Consider the following 27,219-nt stretch of genomic DNA (forward strand, 5'->3'; position numbering starts at 1 on the left):
GGGTTAGGGGCGCCATTACCCCCATTCAGTGGAAAATCCATGTATAACTTCTGACTCCCCCCGAACTTAACTACTAATAGTCCAATATTAACCAAAAGCCTTACCAGTAATATAAAAAGTCAATTAATACATATTTTGTATGTTACATATAGTTTATACTATATTCTTACAATAAAGCTAGAAAAGAGAAAAAATTAAGATCATAAGAAACAGAAAATACATTTATACTACATATATGATTTATCAAAAATCCACATATAAGTGCAGTTCAAGGGTCAACTGCAGACAGTAAACTCCACAAGGGTAAGAATTCTTATTGTGTTTACTGCTGTATCCTCAATACCTACAACCATGTCTGGTACAAAGAAGGCACACAATATCTCTTCAGTGACTGAATTTACAAACTAAGTTAGCAAAAACATTCTCCAGTGTAATATGTATTCCTCTAGCATACTTTTTAAAATTACAATAAGCAAAGGACTAGAAATTTGGACAGCAAACAAGTTGGTATTTTACAAAATCACCTTTTCATCAAAAAGACTGCAAATTTATAGCACAAAATAACATTTGCCATATTATGGGTCTAAATCCCTTGAAATATTATAAATGTTAACTATAGGTTAACATTCACACTGTTTTAACCAAGTCTCTGATTTCTCTTCATTCTACCCGCTTACTCTTACCTCTTAATTAGTAAGTCCACTTGGATGTGGACCTCCTACAGTTCCCTTAAATACTCAAAACCTTGATTCATGTTACTCCAGTGACAACATGATTCAAATGATGATAACATCTCTCTCACGCCCCAAGACAGAAACCTCCATCTTCCGCCTACCCCAGGGTGAGTTACTAGTCTTGTATTCTACTTCCTAGATATCTCAGATCTATTCCCTCTGTTCCACTCCCATCGAATTAGTTCAGGTCCTTATTCATTTCTCACTCTGACTTAACACCTGGAACCTCCAGACTTTCCATTCAGATCTCCCTTTTGATGTATTCACTATAATACTACCAAAGTGATCTCTTTACAGTACAAACCCAGTATTTTTACCTTCAGCGGTTCCATGTAGCTTTTCCGAAAATTTTCAACTCCCTAACTTACCTTCATCTCCCATCATTGCTTTCCTATTCCCAACCGAAATACATCACACTTTAAGTTAATTCAGCCATAGTGAACTACTTACAGTTTCCAGACACATCATCTTGTATTTTTCCTCTACTTTCCTGCATGTTTTTCCCTCTTTGAAACACTCTTTTCTACTCTTCTTGCCTAGCAAAAGCTTTAACTCAGCTTAGATGCCAGTTCCACCAGAGAACTTTCCATGGCTCTCTGTTTTATGTGTCCTCTTCTGTCCTCCCATTGCTCTTATCACAAATACTGCATATTGCAAAAAAATACTCTTATAATTCAATATGCACTGTTTGGTTTATTTTTGTGTCTTCAACTAAATTGTGAGCTCCTTGACAGCACCTCTGAGAGCATATTTACCTTCACGCCACACTGCCTGACACATGGAAGGTGTTATTGTTAAATTAATGATTTATAAAAGGGGGGGAGGGAGAAAGAAAGGGAGAAAGGGAGAGGGAGGGAGGAAAGAAAAAGGAAGAGAGGAAGGAAAGGTGGAAGGGAAAGAAGACGGGAGAGAAAGAGCCCAAGAGAAGGAAGGGAAAAGGAAGGTGGGGGGAGGAAGGGGAGAGGGACTGAGAACACTCACACAAGCAAAGGATATCAAAAAAGGCACCTGTAATCAATCCATTGTTTTTATGTGATCTCAGGCTGTGATTACTGAGGAGAGAATGGTACATTTGAAAAAGCCCATCTCCCAGATCCTAAGTACGACCATCTAAATCACTTATCCCCTAAAGATTCTGAAATTTCTACTCTATCCAGCCCATTTCCACTTGAAAATTTACTGCAGTGTAATGAGGTGTTAATAACAAGCACGATGTAATAGCAAAAAAAAAAAATTTTTAGAAAAAAAGTAGGAAATGTGTCTGACATAATTCTTAGAATCATTTATAAATTTCAATAATCATTTCCTGATAATGTGTTATCAGTGACATTGAAAGGCTTATCAAAAGTATGAAAAATAAACCTAACATAACACCAACAACATGATTTACGTTAAAGCACAAAACTGCTTTCCTGTTACAGTCATATTTCTCAAAAACACACTGGGAAGAAATACCACGAAGTAGAATAATCAGTAAAGGGACTTTATTTAAATAAATTCTTACAGGAAAACTGATTCTAAAACATACAGTACTTAAAATGATACATATATTTTTCCTTGTTTGGGGACTTTAAAGCAGCAAGCAAAAAAGTGTATTCCTACACACTTTTTCAATTACCTCAATACACCGCCACTTAATAAAATCTAAATTTGTGACTAGTACCACAGATAATACAAACTTAAAATCATGCTACAAAGTACAAATCAGTTTGGTAAGATCAGATAATTGGCATAAATCCTTCTACAGCTCAGCTGTCACATTACAATATAGAAACTGGGAACACACACAAAAAAAGAAAATCTAAGCCTAATACTATCAATACTACATACTTTTTGAACTGCAATTTGTTAAAGTGAAATATCACTCATGGGCAGCCTCTCAACTTTTACAACATAAAAAATTAAGTTGAAAGCAAGAAGCTAAGTTTTTAGGACTTCTGATTACTACTAGTAGATTCCCCAAGAGAAGACTTACCATACTGACAATAACAGAAGTTCTTCCTTTATAAAATTAGAAGATTACTTTAACAATTCTTTGCTTTTAACGTTACCAATAACTTCTTTTTATAAGCCAGTAATAATGGAAATGCTGAGCCCTTAAAATGAGTAGTTCTAAAATGATACCCCAAAATTTGCATTTGCCTAATACTATGAAACTTTCAAGGCTGAAGTTTCCAACGAACTTTCATTTTTTTCAAACAGATAAATTGAGAAAAAAAAAAAGGAAATGAAAGGAAGAGAGAAAAGGAAAGAAAATCTAAAATCTAAAGAATCTTCAACTTACTACATTTATTTTAACCAAACATTAACAGAGTGCCCTAGATGTGCCAGGCACTACATTGGAAACTGTGACAGATTACAACATTTATCCCAAACTAAATCCTGCATTATTCAGCTTCTGAACTTATTATACATTATTCAACCCAACACTTAAGAAACTGCTGTCCAACACCAAAGATGATATATAGTTTCTCCTAATATATTTACTTGTCACTGATTCATACAGGTCACAGAAGGTGTAGCTAACATCTGTGATTAACAAAAGGGATTCATTTCTGAAACATCACTGATTGTTTTCTCATTTACATGATGGTGAAATAGTAATTCAGCAGATATAAACTGTTTCAAGTAGTTTATACCACCCCAAACTCAAGAAGAAAAAAATCTAAAACCAAACAAAAAAACTGGACTGTTTAATTACTTTGTAGAGCTGACAAATATATAAGCAGCCACAGCTCTCACTTTCTACCATAAACACAAGTATTGCAAATCTTAATTTGGACGTAGTACTATTAAATACTATGAAAGTGGTCCTGATTCTGAAGAGAAGTAAATTTTTAAAAAATAATTCAAAGGAACTGTCAAAAGTAGATGACATTCACATTTTAACATGCTAACTGTTGCATTCCTATCCTTGTGAACACCCTCTACTCTTTTCAGGCACTTGTGAATTTGTAATGGATGAAAAAATATCTACTAGTCTCTAAGTTCCACCAGTTGAATCTAGACATTTCAGATACCTAAGGCTTTTCATCCTAAAGTGCGTTAAAAAATACAACAGCATTCAATTACATATTCTCTAAAGTGAAAAAACAACCTGTACTTTTATGACTAATTTCTTACACCATTTAAGCAAACTGTACTTTTTAGACAATATCCTCCATTCAGTTAACATGTTTACATTTAAGAGGAACCTGGCCATCGGTTTTCCACGTCGGTTTTATCACAATGCAATAGAGATTCTGATAACTTAGAGACCAAATGGATTAGTGGAGAAAAACAACATATAATCCTAAATCTCCTGAAATACAAGGAACAACTGCTATCTCTGAGTTGTTTAAAGATCACCAACATTTTCTTGAAAAATCTTTCAATTGAGATTATATTTGATTATACTAATCAAATAAGTTTTCTGCTGAAAATTCACCGTACTGTTCACACGATAAATGAGATGTTCTTTCATCAGTGTAACCGATAGAACCACAATACAGCTCAGTTTCTAGAGTCAGATTACTTGACCTGCTTTTAAAGCACTTAAATTTACGCAGTTATTCCTACCACTCCCCGCAAAAAGACAAGTTCTATATGGGGAAAAAAAATCCTCAGCGAGATATCCTATAACTGGCTCCAACTCCACAGAAAAGCCCACCGAGATCCACACCAGCTACCCCCATCGTCTCCGGCGACGAGCTCGGGCCCCAAGCCACCACTCACACCTTCCTAGGCAAACCTCGGAGGCCCCTCACCGACCCCGACCAAACCCCCCAACTTCCTGGATTCTCCGGCCCCCGAGGCTCGTTTTCTGGAAGCGATCTTACCTTCATGATGATCCTGGGGCCGCGATCCCCTCGAAAACACCAGCTTCACCTGCACCTGGAGGAGAAACAAAAGACACACCGTCAACACCACCGGCACCCCTCTGCACTGGCGGAGGCGGAGGAAACCGGGGCGCAGCCCGCACCCCGAAAAAGAGCCGAAAGAGGCGTCGGCCGCCGAGCCACCAGACGCCGATCCGGGGCCCCCTCCGGGCCGGCCATCCCCGCGAACCCGACCCCCGACACCGCTCGACAGCTTCCCGTCCCCATTGTCGGGACCGACGGAGTTTCCCGTCTCCGACAATGACGCCATTTCTGTCAGAGAAGAAACTCACAACAAGCCCGGGGGCCGGCGCAGGGTCGGCCGCCCTCCTGCCCGCGGGCCTCCGCGCCGGCCCGGCCGCTCCCAGCTCCGAGGGGCCGCGCAGCCCGAGTCCGAGCGGCCGCGGGCAGGGCCCCGGGGAGCGCGGCGGGGGCGGCGGACGGGCCGGAGGGCCGCGGGCTGCACCGACCCGCCGCAGAGCCTCAGCCCACGTCCCGCTCCGAGGCGGACACCCGACAAGCGGGAGCGGGACCCACGGCAGCCGGCCGCGGGGACGACGAGCCTGACGAGGGGCCGGGAGGCGGGCAGAACCCCCCGCCCCCCCACCCCCCACCGCGGCCGAGAGACGCTAAGGCGCTGAGTGTGCGGCCGCCAGGCCGGGGGGCGACTCGGACTCGGCAACTGCGGGGGGAGGGGGCGGCGGCGGGAGTTCCTCGGAGACCGAGGCCCCGAATTCGGGCGCCCGCGGAGCCCATCACGGCGATCCTCCCCGGCACCTCGGCCGGGCCCAGCGACTCCCCCAAAGACCCCCTCACGAGACGGCGGAAGCCTCAGAAAAGGTCCCTACCTTCCTGGGAGACGAGCTCCGACCCTGGCACGTCTGGGGTCCCCTCCCCTGCTCCCCCCCAAAACCAGTAGGCCCGGGGGAGAGATGGGGGAAGAAGGGCGGCGGGTCCAGCGGTTGCTGAGGCTGAAGCTCCGGCTCCTCCTCCTCCCGCGGCGGCGACTGGTACCTTTGTTTGGCGGCCGCTCGGGCTCCCTCGCTGGGGGGAGGGGGGACAACGAAAAATCCCTCCCGGACTGGAGGTCCGGGCCCCCAGTCGCTCTGCCCTCCAGAGGACGGCGGCGACAGACCCTCTGCGGCTCCCTCCGGGCAAAGGTCCAGGCGGTGGCCGTGGCGGCGGCAAGCTTAAGCTCAAGAGTCTCCCTCCGCTCCGGCGCCCGAGCTCCTCACTCCGGACTCGACTGACGGGCAAACATCGCTTCCCCCCCACCCCAAGTCCCCCCCTTCCCTCCTTTCTCCCCTCCCCTAGACTTTTTCCCCCCCTCCCCTACCTCTTTCCCGGATGGCCTCTTAGACGACCTCGGATTGGTCAGACTTCTTTAGAACCCGCCTGTACCCTGTTCCTATTGGCCCCCAAGGTACAAACAACGACGCCATTTTCCCACCAGTTCTATGGAAACAGAAAGTTACGCCTCAAAGCTCCCCGGGAAATGTAGTCTGGCCTCCGGGGGCAATGCGCGAGGCCTTGCCCCTGAGAACTGCAAGACCCGCAATGCCCCGCGCCTACGTGAAACGGGAGGGGAGAGGGAAAAGGGGCGGGGCCACAAAGCAGACAGGAGGTGGCAACGACGCCTGCGCAGTGTGACCGGGATGGCGCATTTTCTTGCACCGAGTAATGCGGTGTCGCTGGCGGCTGAGGAGGGCGGAGAGTTCTTTGGTGAAGTGGGGGGAGGGATTCATGTAGGCGTCGTGGGGAGACTTGTTCTGAACTATAAAGTGGGAAGTTGATGCTGGGTGCTTCTTACTCCCGGGCCAGCGGCGTGAAAGTTGTGATATCATCCTCGTGCGGTGAGTGGCTGTGGTGGCGGCTGGGGGGAACCCGGATGGGGAGGGGGCGGGGGGAGGCTGGGAGGCGGAGCCGAGAGGAAAGAAAGAAAGGAGGGTGAGGACCCGGATGCTGAACCGGATTGTGTATGAATTTTCCATCCTCTCGCTGGAGAAGGGGAGGAGCTGTGGGGGACCCGGCGGGGCGGAAGGGGGCCTCTAAGCCGAGAGGAAGCAGGAACCTCACCGACCCTGCGGGCTCTGTGCTAGCGGAGTCGACGTTTGAAGCCCTTTTGCCAAGCCTTTGTGGAAAATCTGCTTCGAAGTTATTTAAATCCCCTCCCTGTACCTCTCCGACAATTTTCTTCAGACTCATCCATCACCTCCCGGAGTTTGAGTGGAAGGATTCAGTCCCGCTTCACAGCCGCCCTTACATTTGTACGTCTATTTAGCAATCCTGAAACTAGACCCTTCCCTTAACAAAACAAAAAACAAAAAAAACTTTGCATGATATTTTCACTTTTCTATGCAAAGGTGTGCCCTGAATGCATCCTCTAACGCGTTGAAAGGCACTTACTTACCTTTCGTTCCTTCGTTCCTTTCGCCTTTCACGTGTTTGAGGGCCCACCGTGTGGAAAAAACTGGTGTGGTCCCTGCTGTCAAGAACCTGAGCCTAGTGAGACAAGCAGATATTGAGCAGGATGGACACACAAGTCATTGTGAAACTGCAACAGGTGTGAGTGCTACAGAGTGATATGAGAACTGGAAATAGGGATTTGACCTAGAGAGATGAGGGGAGGCTTTCCCGAGGAAGTGCGGATCGAGCGGAGAGCGGAAGGCTTAGCAGGAGTTCACTAAGGAAGGAACATTCCAGACAGTAAGAATAGCCTTGTGCCAGAAGGGAGCTGAGGAATTGAGGCTGGCGGGGTGGGGGCTTGACTATCCGAACCTGATACGCTTTGTTAGGGAGTTTTGTTCTTAACTAATTGCCACGGGTGAGTTTCGAAGCGTTCCCAATCTGAAGGGAGATAGGACCAGGTTTGAATTTCAAAAGGTCGCTGGTTGAAGACTAGAGGATTAGATTAGAGGGGCGAATGCCAGGGGGTTATTGCTTTATTAGTCCACCCGGAGGAGAGAATCTGATTTGGTGTTAACGTTCATCATCCATTATTTGAACAAATTTAAGGCAGTTTCCTAGTTTTGAAAATGAGTGGTTTCAGACTCTCACAGAGGCATTCTGTGATTGTTGTTCACTCTAAAAGTAAATTAGACACAACATTGTAAATCAACTATTCTTCAATGAATTATTTTAAAAATTAGTTAATTTCTTGAAAAGCAAAGTAGTAGAGTTCATGGAACACATTAATGCCTCTTTATATTTGGGTCTAGTATGTGTTAGCTGAAATGTGTAGGTGTGATAAATTGGAGTCTTTTGGGTTAAAAAAAAAGAAAGAGGCAAGTCACAGTGTATGCCACTGTAACGTAGAAACCCTTAGACTCTAGAAGACGGGAAAACAGTTTAGTTTGAGGCTTCTCTGTTTTCCCAGTGTTGCGAATACTTGCGTATAAACATTCTCTGGAAAAGGAACGTTAATTGACTTATTTAAGTGAGTATTCTTAAACTTACCTGAGTGAGCAAAGGAAAGAATGATTTTTTAAAGTTCATAGCTAATATTTTCAGTCGAAAAAAACATCAACCAAAGCCCTAAGAACTGAAACAGATGAGCTCTGTTACCTGTCCAGTAACGTATAGTCATTACTGATCCAGACAGAGACAAAAGAATGACTGCAAGTCAGATGTGTTCTGGAGGCTGTGAAAAAAATAAACGTAATTTTTTTCTCAACCAAGTTGGGCAGAGATGGCTACTAACTGGTTTAAATAGAGTAGTATATAAGAGATGCTTTTTTTAATTCTACTTTTACTTCTGTTCCGTAATCTTTTACCTAAGGGATTATTCTTCCTGTGCATCATCTTTTCTTCCTTTAGTCTCTTAAGAATAAGGTAATGTGTGTCAAACTTTAAACAGTATAGGTAATAGGTTACTAAATTGGTGTTTGGATTATTTCAAAATATTTTCTGAACTTTTTCCCCTTGAGACATACTTAATATTAATTGTTGGTCAAGGCAGATGTAGAAATTTTCTATATGTAAAGATTTCTCTTTGGATGCATATTGCTGAAAGGATTTCCTTTGGGAAGTGCTGATTTTTTATGATTGTTTCACCTAGATACTTAAGAGTAGACTACAGAAAATACACTTTTCAATCCTTTAGGCTCGTGATCCTAGAGACCAAATCATTGTCCCCAGAAGCAAAAGAAACTAGACAGAGGTGAGAAACTTTCTAAAATGTGCCACTTAGAATTGAAGGGGCAATATGGACACCAAGTGGGGAAAGCAGGGAGGGTTGGGGGGGAATGAATTGGGATACCAAATCGTACACTCTAAATATATGCTGTTTATTGTCTGTTAACTGTATCTCAATAAAAGTTCTTTAAAAAAAAAGAAATGAAGGGACATCCTAGGTGACGCAGTGCTTAAGAATCTGCCTGCCAATGCAGGGGACACAGGTTTGAGCCCTGGGTCAGGAAGATCTCACATGCATGGAGCAACTAAGCCTGTGCACCACAACTGCTGAGCCTTTGCTCTAGAGCCCATGAGCCACAACTATTGAGCCCACACGCCACAACTACTGAAGCCAGCACTCCTAGAGCCTGTAATCCACAACAACAAAAGCCCACGCACCACAACGAAGAGTAGCCCCTGCTCACCACAACTACAGAAAGCCCTTGCGCAGCACCGAAGACCCAGTGCAGCCAATGAAGGGAGGGAGGGAGGAAGGCAGGCAGGCTGGCTCCCCTCCACCTCCCCCCAAAAAAAGAAAAAAAAAAAACAGAAATAGACTCCTAATAGGAGAACAGACAAAATTAGCAACAGATATTTACAACGAAGTTGTAGAGATTCAACAGTAAAGGAGAATTCTAGGAAAACTGTGAGTGATGTTCTAGGAAATATTGAAGTAAATATAAAGTTGAGAATAATAAGTTGCTACAGGGCAATTTTTTTTTTAACATTTATTCATTTATTTGGCTGCGTTGAGTCTTAGTTGTGGCCCACTGGACCTTCATTTCAGCATGCAGGATCCTTCATCGCGCTGCGCGGGCTCTTTGTTATAATGCGCAGGCTTCTCTCTCCTTGTGGTATGTGGGCTCTAGAGTGCTCTGGCTCAGTAGTTGGGGCACATCGTGTGGGATCTTAGTTCTCTGACCAGAGTTTGAACCTGTGTTCCCTGCATTAGAAGGTGGATTCTTAACCACCCGACCACCAGGAGAATATTTTTAATAATATAATTGCCCTCAAGTTAATGCATGTCTTAATCAGAATGTCTAAAATGGATTGATTATCAAGAAAATACAGAAGAGGATCTTTCTCCTTATATTTTAAATATACACCTGACCCTTGAGCAATGTGAGTTTGAGCTGCTCGGCTCCACTTACACAGGGATTTTTTTTTCTTTCTAATATATACGATAGTACTACATGATTTACGGTTGGTTAAATCTGTGGTTGCAGAACTAGGGATATGAAGGTTCAGCTGTTAAGTAATACTCAGATTTTCAACTGCGGGGGGGGAGAGGGGGTTGTTGGTGCCCCTAACCCCAGTGTTGTTTAAGGGTCAAATGTGTAAAACATACTCATTTAATGCTCTTAGAAAAAAGTATGTCTACTAATTTGTGTGATCAGTGAAATATAGAAGTATCTAATTCTGTGGATTTGTTTTGACATTGATGTCAACAGTTTAAGCCTTTCATGGTTGATAAAATAGCAGAGGCTTTTAATATGTTTTGTAACTAAGGAAACCACTTAAAATCCAGGTGAACACTTTGACCAATACAATCACTTAAATGAAGAGTTCGCTTTTTTTTTTCCAGTGAGGTATAACATAACGTACATATCATATACTTTACCCATTCAAAGTATTAAACTCAGTGTATTTTATTATATTCACAAGGTTGGGCGACCATTAGCACAGTGTAATTCTGGAACCTTTTGATCCCCCTCAAAAAGAAACCACATTACCAGTCACTCTCTTTTCCCCCCACCCCAGCCCTATGCAGTCAGTAATCTACTTTCTGTCTCTGTGGATTTGCTTGTTGTGAACATTTCATATAAATGGAGTCGTATAACATGTGATCTTTTGTGACTGTCTTCCTTCACTTAGCATAACATTTTCAAGATTTCATAGGTGTAGAATATTCATTTAAAACCAAACTGAAAGTTTACCTTTATTAAAACACCTTGAAATACAAATTCCTTTGCACTATGATACTCAGGTAATTTAGTTAACTACATCATCTTTATGTTTCTCCTTTTTTACAGGTCAGGTTTGAAATTTAAAAATAATGGAGAAGACTCAAGAAACAATCCAAAGAATTCTTCTAGAACCTTACAAATACTTACTTCAGTTACCAGGTAACAGTTTAGTTATAGTACATATAGGGTTGTTTATATAAAGTAGTGGTCATTTAAATATTAGCATACAGAAAAGGTTAGAATTGCCAGCTCTAGAGATTTTTTTATTTAAGGAGATACATATAAGGAAAATAATAACAAACTTTTACAATTTTTTGTTCTTAAAAGGGACATTTTTGAGTCACCACTTTAAAAGTATCCAATTTTATAACATAACTAAAACAATAAAAATACTTAAAACATTTGAGTATCTCATTAGAAGTTTTATTCTTTACGGCTACCACACGTTCCTATTCCCTACTGTTTATACCAATTTCTATGACAACAAAAAGCTTCACTTAAGTTCCCTGTTCAAGTATTCCATTATCACATACACTGCATTTCTTATACTACTAGTTCCTTTAAGAGACACAGTTACGCATCTGAAGCACATTACTTGGAAGCATAGCACACATTATTCCTATATAAAGGTGAGTAACTTGGCATGGCTTCCTAAAGAAACACCTGCCTGATCATGTGTATGTGCTTGCTTGATTTTGCTTTTTTTTTTTTTTTTAGCTTTTCTGGGAAATGATAGTAGGAAGTAAAAACTCATGCATATGGTAAGGCTTCTTGTAATAAAAATTCACGTATGAACCAGTTACTAAAAGGTGATAAGTTGGGAACTCCCTGGCAGTCCAGTGGTTAGGACTGTGAGCTTTCACTGCCGAGGGCCTGGGTTTCATCCCTGGTTGGAGAACTAAGATCCCACAAGCCTCACAGTGCTGCTAAAAAATAAAATAAGGTGATAAGTTGACAACCATAGAAACCTATTTAGCCCATAGTGTGGCTCAACTATATTCTAATGTTGATCTCAACTCAAGTACAATAAAACGTTTTTCGTTTCTGTTCTAAAGTGCACACTTTTCTTGTTGAGCCCACCTCATCCGTAATATGGCATTTCTATTCTTTATGAGCCTGGGGAGAATAAATGTGGTTCTCCAAAGCCAGAAGAGTGGTAGCTCCCTACCTCCACCGTGGAAACCATCATGATTAGTGTCATTTCTATTCTGGCAGGCCCTTATGGAGGTACAGTTGCTAATGTCAGTGCTTCAAAAGAATGGAGGGGAGACAGAAGTGGAGAATGCAAGGGGAAAGGTGCCTACTGTTTAAGAAAAAGCCAAGAGAGTGCTTTTGCGTGACATTTATTCAGCAGCCAGTAACTTCACTTACTTCAGGGAGGGAAAGATAGCACTGTTTCTCCTGCACTCTTTCCGTCTGTTTGTGGACTTAACTTTGCTAGAGGTTGGCAAACACTGGTTGGAGCTGGGCTACCATAAAACACACCAGTTGTCAGTGATGACAGGTGTCTAAACCCGCATCACCCAGTGTCTCCCACTCCACTGCTGTGCAAAGCAAGGACTGCCTTTAGTTACATTTTAACAATAATGCTTACCTATGTCATGAACTACTTCGATAACATTTTTTTTTAATCCTTATTATTTGGAAGTAATATCTTAGGCTATTAGATAACATATTTAAGACTCTCCTTAGGTATCCCATCTTTTTTTTTTTTTTTTTTTTAATCAAATATACTCTTTTTGTTGTTGTTGTTGTTGGGTCTTTATTGCTGCACACAGGCTTTCTCTATTTGCGGCGAGTGGGGGCTACTCTTCATTGTGGTGCGTGGGCTCCTCATTGCCGTGGCTTCTCTTGTTGTGGAGCACTGGCTCTAAGCACATGGGCTTCAGTAGTTGTGGCACATGGGCTCAATAGTTGTGGCTCACCGGCTCTGGAGCACAGGCTGAATAGTTGTGGCTCACGGGCTTAGTTGCTCCGAGGCATGTGGTATCTTCCAGGAGCAGAGATCAAACCTGTGTCCCCTGCATTGGCAGGCGGATTCTTAACCACTGCGCCACCTAGGAAATCTAGAAATCAAATATACTCTTGCATCCATGATAGAATATAACCTCAAAAGATTTTCCTAAAGAAACAGGAAACTGTGTTATGTGTCAAGTTTTTTTCACAGCTTCAGAGTTACTAAAGTGACTTAAAGGTGGGCCAGACCATTTATTCTATTGTAAAGTTACTCTTGCTAATAAAAGGTTATAATAATAATTGTTGATATTAGGATGTTCTGAAATTAGTGAAGTAGAAATGACTTTTATTTATGTTTGTTTATTTATGCTAGTGTAGAAGTGTAGGTGCCCTGGCCTTTGCAGTGGGAGGTGGAGGGTGGGGTTGGAAGTGGAGGAAGGAGAGGGCCTGCAAAACGGGAGTCAGTAATGTTAAGGTCTTAAAGAGGAAATGGTCATTATTGTAATATTAGAACAAAACCTGAGTACCTGTAAGTTAAGCCATTTATTGTACTGTTTTCTAAATACATTTTGAAGTGAAGGGGAAAATGGGGCTGCATGTTGATTTTCTGTTCTTCATCTTCTAAACTTATTTTTTTAAGTGATAGGATTGCTTTGCACAGTTGTGCCTTCTCAGTATAGCCCAGATTGACCTTTGTCAAACTGGAAAGTAAATCAGAAGGATAAAGGATATAATTGCTACTCAGACCATGTTCACCTTACAGATTTGTAGACAGAGGATACTCTTCCAGAACCCTAAGAGATCTTCCCTTTTAGACTTCTCACAGAAAGTGAAACTTTGTTCCATTTGGGTATGTGATGAGGGTGTGTGTATTCATTTGTTTGGATGATTGGTGCAGAGAAAACACAGATAGGACTCAGAGAATAATGTTTTTGTTTACTAAACTTTTTATGTAACTATTTTCCTGAAGCCTAATCTGAAATTAGGATGTTACTGTGTATCCACTGTATCAGGAAGCTCATTGAAAAAACATTTTTCTTAAATGAACTGGTTGTGGTTTTTATCTACCATTCCTTTATATTTGGGCTAAAAACAACTTCTAGTGGTGACTGCTATCCAAAGACCTCTCTGTGTAAGAAAAGCTAATGGCCCCAGCCAAAATAAAGAGATTAACTTTTGACTAAATTCAGGATATTAAAAGGGAATACTTCATGGGGTAGTAATCTTACTTTTTGATAGGAAAGAAGCAGAGCTGGGACTTCCCCTGGTGGCGCAGTGGTTAAGAATCCACCTGCCCGTGCAGGGGACACAGGTTCGAGCCCTGGGCTGGGAAGATACCATATGCCACGCAGCAACTAAGCCTGTGCACCACAACTACTGAAGCCCGAGAACCTAGAGCCCATGCTCCGCAACAAGAGAAGCCACCACAATGAGAAGCCTGTGCACCACAACAAAGAGTAGCCCCCATTCACTTTAACTAGAGAAAGCCGGTGCTCAGCAATGAAGATACAACACAGCCATTAAATAAATAAATGAATAAATAAATTTAAAAAAAAAAGAAAAAATGTAGAGCTGTCCAGTCTCTAAAATCTTAATTTAAAGGAATGGTAGATAATTTTAAGTGTTTATTTTGTAAGGTAATTCAATAGCAAAGTACATTTACTGAAAAATACCTGAAGTTATATATGGAATGGATAAACAACAGGGTCCTACTGTAGGGCACAGAGAACTGCATTCATTATCCTGTGAGAAACCATAATGGAAAAGAATATTTAAAAAAGAATGTCTATATATGTATAACTGAATCACTTTGCTATACAGCAGAAATTAACACAACATTGTCAATCAACTATACTTCAATTAAAAAAAAAAACCTATAGCCTCTGAAGTGGATGATGCTAATTAACTGCCACTAACTAGACTGGCTCCCTTTTCAAAAAAGGAATGAATGAGGTCATAATTCCTTAAAAGCACATTCCATTCCAAAAGTTAAGATGTTAAGATGAAAGGAGTGAGTTTACTGATGAGTCACTGGAGTACCAGAATTGTCTTTTACCTGCCCTGATTTTACAAGGCTGTGTGTTTTAGGATATGAGTTTTGGCAGAGGGAGGCAGTAGGGGCCCAGCAGTGGAAGGCAAGCTCTATAGTAGGTAATGGATTGGTGGCGCTAGATTTATCAAGTCTCATTAGTTTCAGAGGAAGTTTCTGAATGTGTTTCTTATAATTAAAAATACTAATTTATTGCCACATTTTATTCTTTAAATGCAGGTAAACAAGTGAGGACCAAACTTTCACAGGCGTTTAATCATTGGCTAAAAGTTCCAGAAGACAAGCTACAGGTATTTGGGCAATTCTAACCTTATTCTTAATCCTCAAGAAATTTAAATAGATGTCATGTGAAAATACTCCTAGCTCTTAATGCAGTTTAATGATCATACAATATTTTATATTGAGGTCACTAGACAATAATTAGTTGTAAAAACTAAGACACCTGACAGTTTGATCATCTGTTAATATGCTATAAGTATTTATAAGCTCTGTTGAATAGTTCAAATAAAATGAAATTTTTTCATTGTATTTCTCACTAGATTATCATTGAAGTGACGGAAATGCTGCATAATGCCAGTTTACTCATCGATGACATCGAAGACAACTCCAAACTCCGACGCGGCTTTCCAGTGGCACACAGCATCTATGGAATTCCATCTGTCATCAATTCTGCCAATTATGTATATTTTCTTGGCCTAGAGAAAGTCTTAACCCTAGATCACCCAGATGCGGTAAAGCTTTTTACCCGCCAGCTTTTAGAGCTCCATCAGGGACAAGGCCTAGATATCTACTGGAGGGATAATTACACTTGCCCCACTGAAGAAGAATATAAAGCAATGGTGCTGCAGAAGACAGGTGGACTGTTTGGGTTAGCAGTAGGTCTCATGCAGTTGTTCTCTGATTACAAAGAAGATTTAAAGCCACTACTTAATACACTTGGGCTCTTTTTCCAAATTAGGGATGATTATGCTAATTTACACTCCAAAGAATATAGTGAAAACAAAAGCTTTTGTGAAGATCTAACAGAGGGAAAGTTCTCATTCCCTACTATTCATGCTATTTGGTCAAGGCCTGAAAGCACCCAGGTGCAGAATATCTTGCGCCAGAGAACCGAAAACGTCGATATTAAAAAGTACTGTGTACATTATCTTGAGAATGTAGGTTCCTTTGAATACACTCGGAATACTCTTAAAGAGCTTGAATCTAAAGCCTATAAACAAATTGATGCACGTGGTGGAAACCCTGAGCTGGTAGCTCTAATAGAACACTTAAGTAAAATGTTCAAAGAAGAGAATGAATAATAGTAAGCCATTCTTGATTAGGCCTGATAGCTTAGTTGACTTTTATTTGTCTTTTAGCTTATTACCTTTTTAAAAAATTTGGACCAAGCCGTTCGTCTCCAAAAACTGAGTGATGGTGGTGTGAGTGAGGTTGTTTCACTTGAGAATCCCTGTGTACAGATAATCATCATAGTACCAAGCTGAAGGAATCACAAGGAGCCACATTTAAATGTCTCATCTGAATGTCAGCATGTGCTATGTTGGAATGTTGTGGCCAGCTCTGCCACACGTGTTCTGTTGATTCTGTCAATAAAGAAGACTTCAGCTTCCAGGAACTTTTATCCACATACTTCCTGACTGTACTGTACTGGCAGTTTGCAATTCAACTACCCCATTTCCAAGCCATTGACAACTTGGGACCAATTTCCATAGCTAACTGGCCCAAAGAGCACAGGACCTGCTCTTTCTTCCTAAATGGTGTTGCTTAGAATAGCTCGTTCTCCCTGGAAACTCCCTTACTAAAGTCTTCCATGAGAAAGCTGACAGTGACAAGCAGTAAGCATTTTGGGCCTTTTTTTCAACTCCCTCTTTTAGTTCCTCCCAACCCAGAAAATTCTGCTGTTTAACCAAGGAATTGCCACTGAATGAAATTTACATGCTAGCCCAAGTTCTTTTTTCCTTCTAATGCAACTTGTGCCTCAGAACTATTTAGTATTGGGTACAGCAGTATCTTTCCATTTGGGGGAAAAAATGGTACATGGAAAAAGTATTTTAAGAAGGAGCCTTTAAACCTCTTTCTATTCTCTTATCATTAGTAGTAAAAATCATAAAAGAGCTGTTTGCTCACAAGTACAAAAGCCGGGGGAACTGTCCTTTTCCTTCCCACCCACATCACTAACCCTGCTGAAGGCAATTGGTGCTTGAATGGAAAAGGAAGTAGGCATCTTTAATCTCTATGATTAAAGGAAAGAAAAGTGTTAACCTGAGAGCTAGTGCCTAACTGAAAATTAGCCAAAGGCTACACTATCAGGCACAATTAGCTTTATAGTGCCTTAACCCTGACTATCCCTTTTGTTTCATTTTAAGCCCTAAGCCCCTGGAGCCGTCTTGTGGCACAAGAGGTGTGAGAAAAGAGAGAGACCCTGATTTCTGTATGAGAAATGTCGCTGACATCTCCAAATGAAAGATTCTACTTCTCAGTAACATTACGTTTTGCTTGATTGGTTGTAAAGTATGTTATCTCAGATCAAATCACCATATTACTGGTATGAGAATTTCTCACCAAAGCACTCAGCCTAAATCTTTTTTGAAAAGTTGGATCTTGCCTTTACTAACTTTTAAAATAATTTGAATCTTCCAATTTAATTGATCCAAGAACCCATATTCTGAAAATCATAGATATTTGTCCTATACTATGGATATTTGAACTTTGTTTTTATGAACCTATAACTTAAACTTGATTATTCAAAAGGATCTAATGCTACCTATATAGACAGAAACTAAGTTATTTACCTGTAAGTATAAAAATTGCTTAAGTAGATTATTCCTTATCTAATCAAATTAATTTTGGCCTGGTGCTACTTATGATTCTTCTGTCATTTTTATCTTGACTTTCAGTGACAGAAATGCTTGGCATTGAATTGGGGACTTATAAAAAGTTATGTATTAAATAATTAAAAATGTATTCTTTTCACTTGAACGGTAGTCATGGTGATTAATACAGGAAAAAACCAAAATGATTTTATTTGTTGGCAGAATCAAAAGCATGAAGGCCAGTTATGTTGCCGTAAATGATTTTCAGACCTCAGCAAGATTTTAAATACATCAACTCTTCTCTTACACCACTCTATCAGACAACTTCCTGACTTAACTTATTTCTCTTCCTAACCTATACCCTATAGTCATTCACTTCAGGGAGCCTTTCAAGAGCTTTCTCAGATCACTTTCCTCTTTTCTTTAGGCCCGTCTCATCCTGCCAGTTCCCAATCCTGGGTGAATGCATTGGTCTACATGCTTTGCTCCTACCCGGTTGCTGAGTGCTGCTGGGGAACGTTTTCACAACTGCTGTAGCCATTGCAAGTTCAATGTATTACAGCCTCAATAGCCCTTCTATTTTTCATCTAATCCTGATGGAGATTTAAAATGTCAATCTAGCATCCCCTGTGCTTCCTCCATTCTTCTCCCATTAAATGTAAACTCTTCGAACTTTCCTCCCCTCTACCTCTTCAGGTCTGCCTTTCATCTCAAGAAAAGTTGTTTGTCCTGCTCTTGGCCAAACAAGCTCTCCTGTTTTTGATTCCCTCTCTGTCTGCCTCTTGAGGGCCTTATTTCATTCCCTGCCTTATATCCTCAAGATTTATCCATTGGCTCTTTTTTAATCACTATACTGAGAGGAAGGAAAGAGGGGAGAAAATGTACATTTGTGAAGTACCTGTTAGGTACCACCTGTTTTATGTTTTTTCTTCAAGCACTGACTGAGCAGAGCCAGGACCTTGAATATAGGTCAAAGCACATTGCTCTTCTGTTGACCTCCTATTCTGAGTGCACACTTAAATATGTTTAAAAGTTTAGAAAGCACTGGTCTGTTGTAATAATACAGTAAACAGTTTCTATAATCTCTACCCACTCCAGTCTGCCCTTCACACTCCAGCTAAAATTGTCTTTCCAAAGCACAATTCTGATTATGTCATTCCCATGTTTTAAATTCTCTGAATCCTCAATACTGCCACCTGTAAATTCCTTGATATAATTTTATAAAGCTTTCCAAAATCTGATCTCCAACCATAGTTCCTAATACTTTACTCTCCCCACACACCTTGTACTCTGCCAGAAAATAGTGCTCGTCATTGCTGAGACACTATTCTGGTTTTCATTCAGTTCATCTAGAATACTTCTTGAGTGCGTATAAATTAGATCCTTTGCTAGGCTTTGGAGTTAGAAGAGTGATAGACACTATCTCTTAGCCTCATGTGATTTTCCTGTAATGGAGACCGGGAAGTAAATAGCCAATTATTAAACAGTATCATTAGTGCTGGAATCAGGGCCCCTAATTACTTGTTTACATGCCTGCTTCTCCCATTGGGATGGAAACTCATTAAGGGCAAGGACTGTGACTTACCCTCCTGTTCTCAGTAGCACTTAATAAATATTTATGAATGAACAAAGCTACTTGAAATTAATCTCCCACCTCTCAAGGGTTCCACTAAATATAATGTATGTGAAAAGATACCATAAACTTCAAATGTTAGCTTTTATGTTAATGTGGTTCTTCTACCTCTAATTCTTTCTCTAATGATTCTTATTCAATGTTTCCCCTTCTGAAAGCATTCTTAGACTGTTTACTTTCAGTTTTGTCCATAATTACCATTGTATCAACACCCTGACCTCATATTCAAGTCTTATATTTTAACTATTCATCTGAGTTTTTCTGTCATCAGCTTGAAATCAACATATTTAAAACCAACTTCTACCTCCCTGTCACTTTACTGATCTAAATCATGGAATGAAACCATTTCTGCCTCTGCCTGTTCTGTCACCATTGTCATTCTTAAAGTGCTCCAGGAGTGTCTTCGATTTATTTCTTACCCTTGCCTCCTATCCAGCCCTCCCAAGTCCTATAGACTTGTCCTTTGAGATGTCTCTCATGTGTCCCTTACTTTCCGTTTTCACTTCCTTTTCATTTTCGCTGTGGCACTTAGAACAGCCTTTATTGCCGTACACGCAGAGCTGATATTTGGTGATTGGAATACAGAAGAGGACTCATGGTAATGAACCACACAGTAATAACGTGATTCAGAATACGATTGGCATTTGGCTTCTCAGCCTCCCACCACCTCCTGTTGGCTAACTGCAGACTTGCTCTCATTATTTCATTAAATCTTGTAATAATGCAGCCTCAGGTTTTATGTGCTTGAATATATCGGACCTCACAGTTATATGGCATAATTTTACTATATTCCCAGTAAAGATTATAATAGTAAGCGCAATAACCAAAAATATTCATAATGCAAGCTTCAGTGTTAACCCATTAAAGTTAACTGTGGAGAATGTCTTGGGCATCTTGTCAGAAATATCTGGGAAACATTTACAGCACTACCTGCCATGTCATGCATGTTGTTTGTAAAGCACTCTGTGCTTTAAGAGAATGACCAATTTATCTTTGAATTATATTTGTTACTGTACAGAAAGAAAAATATATCTGAAGATTTGAAAATTGGTATAGTGAATAATGGAAGATATTTAGACCTAAATGGGCAAAGCGGTACTAACGGTAAGCTACAAAAGTAATTTGTAAATCTCACCAAAACTTGTAAAGTCACATAATAGAAATTACAAAATGGGAATACTTAAATTTTGAAAAGTAAAAAACTTTTAAAGATTTAGCTTTAGTAAATTATATTCTAACAGCTATCCATATTTTACAAGAAAGAAATGATTTATCAAAGTTGACAGATTGTCAATTAACCATAAAGAATTACACTTGTAGGGCCTTCCCTGGTGGTGCAGTGGTTAAGAATCTGCCTGCCAATGCAGGGGACATGGGTTTGATCCCTGCTCTGGGAAGATCCCACATGCCCTGGAGCAACTAAGCCCATGTGCCACAACTACTGAGCCTGCACTTGAGAGCCCGTGAGCCTAGAGCCAGTGCTTCACAACAAGAGAAGCCACTGCAATGAGAAGCCTGCGCACCACAATGAACAGTAGCCCCCACTCGCCGCAACTAGAGAAAACCCGCCTTCAACAGCAAAGACCCAACACAGCCAAAAAATTAATTAATTAAAAAATAAAAAGAATTAGGCGTATAAAACTGAAGGAACCTGAAAATGAAGCAGAAAGTTATTGAAACAAGTAATGATAAGCCCTTTGAAACAAACCAAAGCAGCTATTCTGAGACAAACTAATAGATTTTCTAAAATTTTTTGAAAATGCATTTGTTGCTTGATAACAGACGTGAAAGTGTAATTTTTTAAAAAATTTGTTCAATTTATTGAATCCTGAAACTTGGCCAATTTAAGTTTTGTAAAGCTTTGGATTGAAGGAGAACAAAAATAAGATTATAGCATTCACTAAATCACTTAGCACTAAAGATTAAAATCTATAATTTTAGACACTATTATAAGGCTTAGAAAAAAACTCAAATATAATTGCTGGTAGTTCAGAGGAAACCAGGAGAGGATTCAGCAAAAGAATGTCATTAATATTAGGAGAAATTCTCATTTTATTGAGACCACAAGTCACCTATGACATTTATTTACTTACTTATTTATTTATTTATTTTTGGCCAAACTGCATGGCATGTGGGATCTTAATTCCCAGACCAGAGATTGAGCCACGCCCCTGCATTGCAAGCGCTGAGTCTTAAGTGCTGGACCTACAGGGAAGTCCCATGACTATCAATTTAATGAGGAAGTTGTTGGGAGAATTTATTGCAGTTTACTGTGTTACATCATGGCTCAGACAGGAATATCACTTAGCTAGTGACAGCTGCAACAAACAAAAGATCAAAGCAATAATTTCCTCCTGCCTTGGAGCATCATCATAGCATATATAGATAAATACTGTCACCTAACTTCTTTTACTGGAATCCCTTTTCTTCTTTCAGTCCATGTTGCACAGAACTGCCAAACTAACCTTAATTAATTTGCTTTCACTTTATGCCTCTATTCATAAGTCTTTTCCTTTTAGAACAAACACTTTCGCTTCACAGTCAAAGCTCCCTGCTTCTCATCTTATCTCCCACCATCCCTTCATTTCACCTAAGCCTGACTATTCATTCTCACCTAAAGGCTTTGGACACATTCCCACTTTCATGCCTACATTTACATACTTGATTCTGAAATGTTCCCCTGCCACCCATTAAATTTGCTCTCTCTCTAAAGTCTAACTTAAAGTTGTATTGATATTTCCTTGCTGAAGCCTTTTGTTCCAAATCAAAATGTCTTTATACTGATGAAAATAACGATACAAATAGGCGAAACAAAGCACTCCCACCATTCAGGTAAAAAATGAGTAAGAGGATGGCCGTTAGCTAAGTATTTAAGTATTTAGTAGAGACCTTCCAAAGCAAAGCTTAAATATGGTCTTTAGTTAACTGAGGTAATAAATTGCCACTAAAAGGCATATGATTGACTCGATAAAGACTTTTTTTGTTATTCTCAGCAGACGCAGTGCTCTCTGATAGTAAGTGAGGTGCTGACTCCATTGTAAGACAGCAGGGAAACGTTTCTTTAATAGGGATATGTAACAGTACTTCTCTAACTTGAATAATGTACCATCTCCTTTAAAAGAAAATTATCCTGGGCCTGTACTGTTGACCTACATTATTTTTGTTGAACGCTGTTATGTATGTAAAATAAGACAAGGTATAAGCCCCTAGAGGGGACACCTTTATTAGCCATTCTCCTATCCTAATTCCTCCTGATCCCGTTCCTGTTTCCTTCCGGTGAATTACCTGTCCCCAACTGTTTACAGCCAAGGTACCTTGCCTTCCCATACGCAAGCCACAGGATCCTAGGACGTTGCTGTATCCTTCCTCTCACCGCCCTGCTACAGTCAAAAGGTGATACATGACCTAATCTCGGCCAGCTGTATTCTGTCTCCAGGGGGACTCCTTTTTTTTTTTTTTTTTTGGGCACACGGGCTTAGTTGCTCCGTGGCATGTGGGATCTTCCTGGAGCTGGGATTGAGCCCATGACCTCTGCCTTGGCAGGCGGATTCTTAACCACTGCACCACCTAGGAAGCCCATCCAGGGGGACTCTTGAATGGAGAAAACTTGGAGTCCACTCACCTTTTAGGAAACTGACCAAATGACTCACTCAGTAGTACTTGCTGTTTTGCTTCTTCTCTGCTTCTTCTTCTGTCTTGGTTCTTTGTCCTGAACCTGAAGCTGCTGCTCCAACCCTCCTGGTATGCTGTGAGCTATCCAGTATCCATCCTTCCAAGAAATCCCTTTCGTTCTTAAGTTAGGCAGATCTCTAAGATATAGGAAGAGAAAAACACAAAAACACAAGGTTGTTAAAGAGGCTGTATATAGTAAGTTACCAACTGTGTGACAAAGAATGGAATAAAAGAAAAATATTGGCATATATTATCTCTAGGGTGAGAACTAAGGGACAGAGACTGAAAATAAGAGTAGCAAGAGCAACTTTTCACTGTACACCCATTTACTACTTTTGACCTTTGAAGTTTGGGAATGTATTATCTATTCAAATATTGAAAGTCATAAAAGCAGTAGACAAGAAATATCAAAAAGTGCTAAACATAGTTTTTTCCAGCTACTTAACATTTGGTGTTCAGGGAAGACCTCTCTGAGGAAGTAGCATATAAACTAAGCTCTGAGTGATTAAAAAAAAAAAAAAAGCCATACCACAATCTTCGTGAAGAGCATTGGAAGCAAAAGGAATCCAAAGGTCTTAAGGCAGGAAAGAGCTTTGCCAATATGTACAAGATAACGTAGGGACCAGATCATGTAGGACTTTGTAAAGCAGAGGAAGGACTTGAGGTGTTTTATTTGTTTTTAAAGAACTTTTATTGAGATACAGTTAACATACAGTAAACTGCATGTAATTAGAGTGTACAGTTTGGTATCCCAATCTCCCAGTTCATTCCCCCCCACCCTCCCCACTTTCCCCACTTGGTGTCCATATGAGGACTTGAGGCTTTAATCTAAGTGCAATTGGGAAGCCAGTGGAAGATTTCAAGAAAGTGAGTACCTAGATTTAATTTACCTTTATAAAAGATTGTTCTGGCATCTGAGTAGAGGATGGGTCATACACAGGGCCAGGAGAGGAGGTGAGGAGACCTGTGAGGAGGGTGTTAGAATGTCCTATGAGAGGTGATGGTAGCTGAAACAAGGGTGGTAGCACAGCACACAGTATGAAGAGGTTAAATTGGGGATTATTTTGAAAGTGGAGTTGATAGGAATTACTGGTGGATACAACACAGAGTTAATGAAAAGAGGAATCAAGGATGACTGTGAGATTTTTTTCTTAAGGTATTGAATAGATAGTGGTACCATAAATTGGATTAAAGAAGACAGGGGAGAAGCAACTTTTAGGGGGAAATTACAGATGTGTATGAGATATAGAGGGGATGTCAAGAAGGTATCTGCAGGCACAAGGTTAGATAGAGTTGAGTAGAGAGATCAAGCAAGGCTGGAAGCTGGATTTGTGAGCCACTGACATGTAGTATGTGTGTATATATATACTTAAATATATGTATACACACATATATGTGTGTATATATATAAAATTTTTTGGAAACAGCTTTATTAAGTCACACACCACGTAATTCTTTTAAAGGATGCAATTCCATGGGTTTTAGTACATTCATGGGGTTATGCAATCATCACCACAGTCTAATTTTATAACATTTTTGCTTCCTCTAAAAGAAACCGCCATAGATATTAGAATTCACTTCCCATTTCCCCCACTCCACCCCAACCCCCACCCTAGACAGCCACTAATCTGCTTTCTGTATCTATAAAGTTGCCTGTTCCAGATGTTTCATACAAATGGATCATACACTATGTGGTCTTTTGTGACTGGCTTCTTTCATTCAGTATAATGTCTTAAAGGTTCATCCATACTATATCATAACTTCAGTTATTTTTAAGACTGAACGATAGTCCATTGTATGAAAATACCACATTTTGTTTATCTGTTCATTGGCTGATGGACATTTAAGTAGTTGCTACTTTTTGGCTATTATGAGTAATGTTGCTATGAACATTTGTGTACAAGCTTTGCTGTGGATATATATTTTCATTTCTCTTGGGTAATATTATAGACTGAATGTGTCCCCCCAAAATTTATATGTTGAAGCCTCAACCTCCAGTATCTCTGCATTTGGAGATAGGATCTTTATATAAGTAATTAAGGTTAAATGAAGTCATACGGATGGGAACCTTATTCAATACGATTAATTTCCTTACAAGAAGAGACCCAAAAGAGCCCTTTTCTCTCTTTCCACCATGTGAGGACACAGTAAGAAGGTGACCACCTGCAAACCAGGAAGAGAGCCCTCACCAGGAACCAAATCAGCTGGCACCTTCATCTTGGATTTGCAGCCCCCAGTACTGTGAGAACATAAATTTCTATTGTATAAACCACTCAATTTGTGGTATTTTATTACAGCAGTCCAAGCCAACTAAGAAAGTTAAATACCTAGCTGAGCCATATGGTACCTTTGTTTCACATTTTGAGGAGGGAGTATATTCTTAAGATATAATCCCTTAGCTGTAGAAAAATGTACATAAAAGTATATTCATTGCAGCATTATTTGTAATAGAAAAAAGTAACAAATGTTCATCAATATGAATTGATTAAATCACAGTTTGGTGATTTAATGCGGCAAAACTGTATACTTTTTTTTTTTTTTTTTGGCCACACCATGTGGCGTATGGGATCTTGGTTCCCCAACCAGGGATTGAACCCATGTCCCCTGCAGTGGAAGAGCAGAGTCTTAGCCACTGGACCACCAGGGAATTCCCCATTTCCCTCTATTTTTCCATCTTTGGTTACAGAAAGTTACCCAGGGCCTTTTTGTGCTTTCTTGCCTCGGGGAAGTATTATGGTGATAAAGCTAAAAGAAGTCTCTTGTAACACACTTCCCTTTCTGAATTAATTTTCCTACAACCTGAGCCTGTTGAAGACATCAGGCTAGGTGTACTGGAAGGGAGACACAGAGAAAAGGAGCAGTGACTTTAAGGGCAAATGGAACAGAGGAGAGAGGAGATGTTCTTGGGAAGGGAACAAAAGCCAGAAGTTCCCATGGTTGTCGGTAGTACTCTAGGAGGTGAGCAAGACTTCATAGAGGATGGACTAGGCAGTAACACTCCCGCTCTCTTCCTGTGACAGGAAACAGAAAAATGCCAGGCTTTGAGGGATCACTGTCAGCTTCAACAGTAAACCTGCCTGTGGTGTCTGTGATGCCTGGAGTTGAGATGCCCTTAGGCACCTCTTAAATCTAGAAGCCGCTCTAACTATGAGAGGTAAGGAGGCCTCAACACTGACTGAGATTAAATTTTCTGCTAGCCCTGCAAGAAGGAGGTGAAAAAACATCCTTTTCAAGATGCTGGACTGAGTACGTGTTTATCTTTTCTCCCTCTTTTGAGAATACTAAAAGGAAAGGGAAAGAATAAGAAGGTTAAAATATCAAAATAACATTGAGAATTGGAAGGGCTTTGTTGAGAATTGGAAGGGCTTTGTTAGTAGGAGAGAAATTTCAAAAAATGTCTGTAATACAGAAAGCAGAAAAACTACTGATTGATGAAAGCAGTGGGGATATGACCAGAGCTAAGGCTATGTAGAGAAGGGGTTGTGGCTGACATGGGACCAGCAGGCTCAGGAGGACCAGAAGTGGTTGGCAGAATAAGGGGTCCCCAGCGATGTCCATGTCCTCATCCTCAGAGCTGATGAATATATTAGGTTATATGGCAAAAGGGAATTAAGGTTGAAGAGAAATTATGGTTGCTAATCAATGATCTCAAAATAGGGAGATTATCTAGAATTATCCAGGTGGACCCACTAGTAACTACAAGGTTCTTCTGAGTGGAAGAAGGAGGCCGAAGAGGAGAGTCAGAGAATGAGATGTGAGGTTGGAACCAAAGTCAGAGTGGTGTGATGAGAAGGACTCAACCTACCGTTTCTGACTTTTAACATATAGGAAGGGGACCACAAGCCACAGAATGCAGGCGGCTTCTAGAAACTATAGAGACAAGGAAACAGATTCTCTCTGGAGTCTCCAGAAGGGAACACAGTCCTGCTGATACCTTGAGAAGTGTTGGACTTCTACAGAACTCTATATAATAAAGGTATGTTGCTTTAAGCTACTAAGATTGTGGTAGTAGGAAACTAACTGGAACAGCTCTATGGTTGTCAAGAAAGAGGGCTGGAGTGATAAATGTGGATGAAAACAGAAATTAACTGATAGTCTGTAAATGGAAGGGTACATCCCCCCACACTACCTCTTTCTTATACACCATTGAGCAAACTAAATCGTCACAGCCGGATATTAATCCCCAAGCAAAAAAGTAAGATGTGTTTTTTTAGAGAACTAGAAGTAAGTTTCTAGGAACAACTTAATTTAGAGGAAACAGGGACAATTAAGGGAACAGAGAACACCTTAAAACAAAAGAAGACAAACCATAATCTGTAAGTGGTATCATTGGTGAGATCTGAGGAGATACTGAATTGAATCTA

At 40.5% G+C, this 27,219-nt stretch overlaps 2 protein-coding genes and 1 long non-coding RNA gene across 13 annotated transcripts in view; 2 read left to right on the forward strand and 1 right to left on the reverse strand.

Moving 5' to 3' along the window:
- ARID4B (AT-rich interaction domain 4B) overlaps positions 1 to 5,858 on the reverse strand; it is a 131,794-nt gene extending 125,936 nt beyond the window's left edge. For 6 of the 7 annotated variants that reach the window (XM_057735549.1, XM_057735548.1, XM_057735547.1 and 3 more), the window contains exons 1-2: positions 5,606 to 5,743; positions 4,553 to 4,607 (exon numbers count right to left, since the gene is read on the reverse strand). In XM_057735549.1, the coding sequence (XP_057591532.1) occupies positions 4,553 to 4,558 (6 nt within the window). In that variant the 5' untranslated portion in view covers positions 4,559 to 4,607; positions 5,606 to 5,743. Of the gene's footprint in view, positions 1 to 4,552; positions 4,608 to 5,439 lie in introns of all 7 variants that reach the window. The other variant, XM_057735546.1, reaches the window with a different exon arrangement.
- A 396-nt stretch (positions 5,859 to 6,254) lies between these two features.
- Positions 6,255 to 17,716, forward strand: GGPS1 (geranylgeranyl diphosphate synthase 1). 5 transcript variants are annotated; one of them, XM_057737454.1, is made up of 5 exons: positions 6,255 to 6,444; positions 8,649 to 8,750; positions 10,798 to 10,890; positions 14,957 to 15,027; positions 15,277 to 17,716. In XM_057737454.1, exons 3-5 carry the CDS (start codon positions 10,821 to 10,823, stop codon positions 16,036 to 16,038), a joined length of 903 nt encoding a protein of 300 aa, XP_057593437.1. In that variant the 5' UTR covers positions 6,255 to 6,444; positions 8,649 to 8,750; positions 10,798 to 10,820; the 3' UTR covers positions 16,039 to 17,716. The 5 variants fall into 5 exon arrangements, with proteins under 5 accessions (XP_057593437.1, XP_057593436.1, XP_057593435.1 ...); XM_057737453.1 differs by having other exon boundaries at positions 8,694 to 8,750; XM_057737455.1 differs by lacking the exon at positions 6,255 to 6,444 and adding an exon at positions 6,657 to 6,858 and having other exon boundaries at positions 8,694 to 8,750.
- Positions 17,717 to 20,201: 2,485 nt separating this feature from the next.
- LOC130853049 (uncharacterized) lies at positions 20,202 to 26,748 on the forward strand. The gene is made up of 3 exons (XR_009053653.1): positions 20,202 to 20,287; positions 25,876 to 26,009; positions 26,684 to 26,748. It is a non-coding gene; the product is annotated as an uncharacterized LOC130853049 (long non-coding RNA).
- Positions 26,749 to 27,219: the final 471 nt, after the last annotated feature.

The sequence above is a fragment of the Hippopotamus amphibius genome, chromosome 5 (assembly GCF_030028045.1).
Source record: "Hippopotamus amphibius kiboko isolate mHipAmp2 chromosome 5, mHipAmp2.hap2, whole genome shotgun sequence".
NCBI classification, from domain to species: domain Eukaryota; kingdom Metazoa; phylum Chordata; class Mammalia; order Artiodactyla; family Hippopotamidae; genus Hippopotamus; species Hippopotamus amphibius.

Bases quoted from the DNA above. Each gene is read 5' to 3' on its own strand.
- GGPS1 (XM_057737454.1), top strand. From the start codon at position 10,821: ATGGAGAAGACTCAAGAAACAATCCAAAGAATTCTTCTAGAACCTTAC. The intron at 10,891-14,956 runs GTAACAGTTTAG...CTTTAAATGCAG, and splicing joins ATACTTACTTCAGTTACCAG to GTAAACAAGTGAGGACCAAA. The intron at 15,028-15,276 runs GTATTTGGGCAA...ATTTCTCACTAG, and splicing joins TTCCAGAAGACAAGCTACAG to ATTATCATTGAAGTGACGGA.